The sequence below is a fragment of the Oreochromis aureus genome, linkage group 23 (assembly GCF_013358895.1).
Source record: "Oreochromis aureus strain Israel breed Guangdong linkage group 23, ZZ_aureus, whole genome shotgun sequence".
NCBI lineage: Eukaryota > Metazoa > Chordata > Actinopteri > Cichliformes > Cichlidae > Oreochromis > Oreochromis aureus.
Genome location: NC_052963.1, coordinates 31,431,385 through 31,436,164, shown reverse-complemented (window position 1 = coordinate 31,436,164; position 4,780 = coordinate 31,431,385). Strand labels below are relative to the sequence as shown.

At 41.2% G+C, this 4,780-nt stretch overlaps 1 protein-coding gene across 1 annotated transcript; it reads right to left on the bottom strand.

The window, feature by feature from the left end:
• Positions 1-2,154: 2,154 nt before the first annotated feature.
• On the bottom strand, positions 2,155-4,072 carry gadd45ab (growth arrest and DNA-damage-inducible, alpha, b). The gene is made up of 4 exons (XM_031757857.2): positions 3,912-4,072; positions 3,507-3,608; positions 3,200-3,407; positions 2,155-2,992 (listed from the first exon to the last, which is right to left on the bottom strand). Exons 1-4 carry the CDS (start codon positions 3,959-3,961, stop codon positions 2,879-2,881), a joined length of 474 nt encoding a protein of 157 aa, XP_031613717.1. The 5' UTR covers positions 3,962-4,072; the 3' UTR covers positions 2,155-2,878.
• Positions 4,073-4,780: the final 708 nt, after the last annotated feature.

Below are 4,780 nucleotides of genomic sequence, written 5' to 3'. Positions count from 1 at the left end.
TGGAGGGTCTACTGTGTTCATTTTTTGGCTCCATATGTTTGATATTGGACCTTACAATAGTAGGTTTTCATCATTTAAAGTTCATGATGATCCTTATTTTTCTTAGACTGAGCCTTGGTGCAGATCTTAAGTGAATCCAACATCTAAAACAAACTGTCCTACCTTTAAGCAAGCTATCTTCTGATTGGCTGCCCCTTGTAAACAGAAGGGTTTGAACAGCTGTGGTTGTAGCTGTAGCTGTGTTCCTGACATTAAAAAATTCATAGTAGGGATATCCACTCTCACTGACATTATGTAGAGCTGAGAGTAGAAAAATGTCCTGATATCGAGCATTTAAAGCAATTTGGAGCTTGAGCTTTTGGCTATGAGGGGTTGCTGACCTCATTAATTGAGAGTTTGACCTTGTTTTATATGCACGCCCACCACTGTAATTATATAGAAAATGTCTTATTGTAACAGCATGAATATTACTCCTTTGTCTGAATCACAAGTCACAGTGTTTAGACAAGTGGGTGAGTGAATTGGGTCACAGGCACAAACATTTTTGATTGTTCTAATTTGTTCCAATTTCTCAGCAAAGTTGTTTACATGCCCGTAAGCCATGAGTACCATGTTATGCAATAATCCCTACTTCGGTGAGCACCCTTTTATCTCCTGTCTCAGTCTTCTCAGGTGTGATGTTACATCCAAAATCAGGTCAGGCCATATTTGTTGGCCCACATTCATGTAATCTCCACTCGAGTCAGATGACTTACATGGCTGGCTTTTGTAGCAGCATCATTTGCAGTGATAGTGTTACCTGGTAATGAAGAAGCCCTGGGATAAGCCAATAATCCACTATCTCCAGTATCTCACCTACTTTTAGAAGCTCCTCCCTCAGTGTCAGGAAGGCCTTTCAGCGATCAAACCGATTTTCAGGAGGTGTCATGTCATACAGATCAGACTCTACTATTTCTGATATTGTTTCACAACCTAAAAAACCCCTTCAGATCTAAAAATTCTATGGTTGACGTTATCTACATGTACAGACCTCTATACAGTTTATCAGATTTGCAAACTTTTCTTGTTTATTGCAGTCAGTTTAACACAACCACAAACCATGCAGCTTCTGTCATACCCCACATTCCTCCTCAGTCTTCCAGTCCCTTTTTGACCCAGTTTTCCCTCCCCATCTGTTATCCCTCCACTTGAGAGGAATGTTGTCTTTGTGATATCCCTGCCTGCAAACTGACATCTCTTCATCGGGTCAGTCTCTGTGCGTACACTGCATGTTAATTACAAGAACTATTATTGTCGGTGGTCAGAGGGTATGCCTCTATTCATGTGGCTATTTTTAGGCATAAAGCTAAAGTACTGTACAGCTCTAGCAATAGACCTGAATAGCCCTGACTCATGCATCCTTTGTCTCGTGACCCTCTGTGTGGAAACCTTTGTCCTTTCTCACTCTGTGCAAGCACCAATAAGTTCTGGTTTTCTCGTTTTACAGCCTGAAAGGGGTCTTCAACAGTTTTTTTTTTTCATGCCTCACTGCTATTTTTAATTCTCTCAGCAGTAAATTTAGCAGTGATTGCGTAAATGCAGAGGGGTGTGAAGAAGGAGCTGTCACAATGAGCCCAATCCCACTTAGATTCAACTACAATGGGAATTCTCCACCCCTTTGTGTAATAAGATCTCAAAGATGTGCAAAAGGTCAATATTTACTAGGGTTCCCATGCAGGAGTAAACTATTTCAAGAAACCTCATGGCTGCAGCATATTTCAAAGCCAGCTGATCTGGTCTGAAAAGACTTGTAATTGTCCAGTTTTCTGCCACAGGCTAGATTTTTTTTTTCTCAAGCTGGGAGACAAAGCCCAGATGAGGTGCACAACTCTAGTTCCTTCTCAGACCATGTGGATTACCAAAAACATGCTAGCTACTCCACTTCAGTCTTTCTTGTACACCCTCCTAAACAGGTTGGCTCTATGCTGAAATGCAAAAGACACAGGCTCCTTAAAAGCGAAAGCATATGCCAAGTAAATAATTAAACGTGTCACCTCCCTTGTGACATGCCACAACAAACTCCAACTCCGAATGTCGGGAAATTCATGCATGATTTTCTAAAAGTACACTGATGGAGTAGTTACTGACAAGGCAAAGCAAAACCCATCCGAGAACTGTTTTTTAAATGTTATTTTATTCAGCTTTTCAAGGCACAATCTTTTCAACTATGCACAATAAATATAACTCATTAAATTAATAACATAACAACAAGTTACCGGACAAACATTGTATTGTCCATAATAATAATAATAATAATAATAATAATGATAATAATAATGATAATCAACTGTGAAAACTTTCCCTTTTGAGTTATCAGAGTTATCAAAGTGACAAGTTTTTAAATAAGATTAATTAAATGTTCTCTTGAAGAAATGCTGAGTCAATTTGGTCAAATTTTCATGAGAAGTTTCTCAAGCTGACAGATGACTGATCCACTCTGGTGTGGTCCAGTTCCTGGAGTCTTGTCAGCTGAGACACTCTGTCGGCTTTTCCCCAGTCCATGCGCCTGTGCTCGGCACCACGTGTGCTCCATGCTCACATGATTCCGTTTCCTCGAAAAGGATTCTTTCTCGGCAGAGAAAGGCGCAGTCATACGTTAGAAAATCCGGGAACCCAGACAGCTGAGTCACTCTTCCTTGGCCCACAAGTTCACCCTGACCTGGTAAATTTGTTGGAACGCTCTTTTTTTCCCCTTCCTTCCCCTAACTCTCCAGTCGCTCTCTCTCCACCTCTCTCTCTCTGGGGCGCTTTCCAATCAAGTCCAACACAGACATTAACACAGGCCTTAGGCAGTTACTTTTTCCCCAGTGCACACAATACATTAATATTCCAAGCAGCTTCATCGGTCAGGAAGGTTGATAACAGGCACCCACTGATCCAAACACCGGCAGTCTCTGCAGAATCTGTTCAACTTGCTCAGTGCAGGGTCCTTCCACGGGGATGACTGAGGATTCTGCACAGGAAAGGGCAAAGCGGTTACCATCTGTTCATTTACGAAACGTGCAAATAATAATTCAGATTGCATAACTGATGCCAACTCCCTCTAAGTGCTGACAGCAGAAACGAGAAGCAATAAACCCCAGGTACATTTGATTGCTCAAAGGGAAATGAGCAATATTCCCAAGGTTTAAACTAAACGGACGTGAGTAATAGTACTTACAGTAACTAGAACACAGTGTAAGTCCATTGGCTCTCCTCCAGGCTTCACTCCGCCGAGTATCTCTGCCAGACGCCTCATGTTGCTCACACGCAGGATGTTGATGTCATTCTCGCAGCAGAAAGCCTGTATCAAGGTAAAGTGAATCTGCAGAGCCACATCCTCCTCATCATCTGTGGCCAGTAGACACAACACCACATTGTCTGGATCCCTAAAAGCAATGAGGAAAAAGTAAAGCAAACATTACTACTTCATGCTCATCCCAGCTAGTTTTTCTAGTGCGGCAGTAGCGAGCTTACTATTAACTTACACATTAAGTGACTTCGCTGCTTCATAAACTCCGACAGTGATGCAACCCTGAGGCAACGCAGAGCTCAGGACCTCCTCTAACGCTGTAGCCACCGAGTCCATTCTAAAGAAACAAAAGTTTATCAGAACACGCATGATCAGTGAGGCTGTTAGTTTAAGCTTTGATGACCCAATTTTCCAGCTACCGCCGTTCACGTGATATATGAATGCCAGCTCATGTAACGTTGCATGTGTGATACAAATGCAAGAACCGCGAGAGGGCTCAATATAATAGGGCTGAATGTCGGTCACAACGGGCAGTGTGCAATTATATCTGCAAACCAATAATTCTAACAAAAAGTTTCTAAATTCGTATTAAAAACAGAATTAAATTAAAGGAAAATGCAGAGTTCAACGCAAAGCTAACCTTTCTGTTGAATTATCTCCACTGGTATCTTCAAAAGTCATATTGCACATCCAACCGGGTCTTGGTATAATATCCAGAGCGGAATCTGTGCGTCCTCTGTTGTCTAGTGAGACTCTCGCTGTGCTCTGAGCGTCCGGGTTCCAGTAGTAAAAATCCTGTGTACGCAGAACTCATTTGCATAAAGCCTACCCAGTTGTGGATGACTGGTCACATGATTCACATTGAACCTGTTCTTAGAAGAAAGCGACATCCCGTGGCCATAACTGAACAATGACTAATATGAGAGTAATCAGAACTAGTTTCTGGAAATATACTAAAACCAATTCGTCAGTAATCACGAGGCATTTTCGGAATTACAGCAACATTTTATTTCACTTCCACACAGTGTAAGAAAGTAACATGTCATAGCTTCTATGAAAATTTGCCAAAAAAAAAAAAAAAAATCCCCAGTAAATATTCATTTTAACAAATAGACCCCAAATGCATTTATGTGATTTTACAAATACAGATTCAAAACATTAACATTTAGTGATTTCGTTTTACGGTGCAAAGTAGTTTCTGGCTTCAATATTAAAATGTCCAAAAATCTTACAATGTTTTCTTGAACATGACAGTAAGTTCACCGCACTTAAATGACCACCACAGTCACCAGATCTCAATCAAACAGATCGGATGTGATAGAGCGCAAGATTCACGTCATGGATGTGCAGCCTACACATCTGCAGCACCATGTGATAGAAGATGTAAATATATGACTCGAGTGAAAGGAAATGTGGGATATAGCGCCTTTGCTGGTAAGTAAGGCGTACTTTTTTAAAACTCTGAAAAAACGTTGGGCTGTGACGCTTTCGCTGTCTCGAAAACTAAAT

What these genes read in the sequence shown, in the direction of transcription:
- gadd45ab (XM_031757857.2), bottom strand. Translation starts at nt 3,961, where the DNA reads ATGTGCAATATGACTTTTGAAGATACCAGTGGAGATAATTCAACAGAA. An exon ending in GGAGATAATTCAACAGAAAG is followed by an intron (nt 3,609 to 3,911) that starts GTTAGCTTTGCG and finishes TTGTTTCTTTAG; the next exon opens with AATGGACTCGGTGGCTACAG. An exon ending in TACACTGTGTTCTAGTTACT is followed by an intron (nt 2,993 to 3,199) that starts GTAAGTACTATT and finishes TTTCCTGTGCAG; the next exon opens with AATCCTCAGTCATCCCCGTG.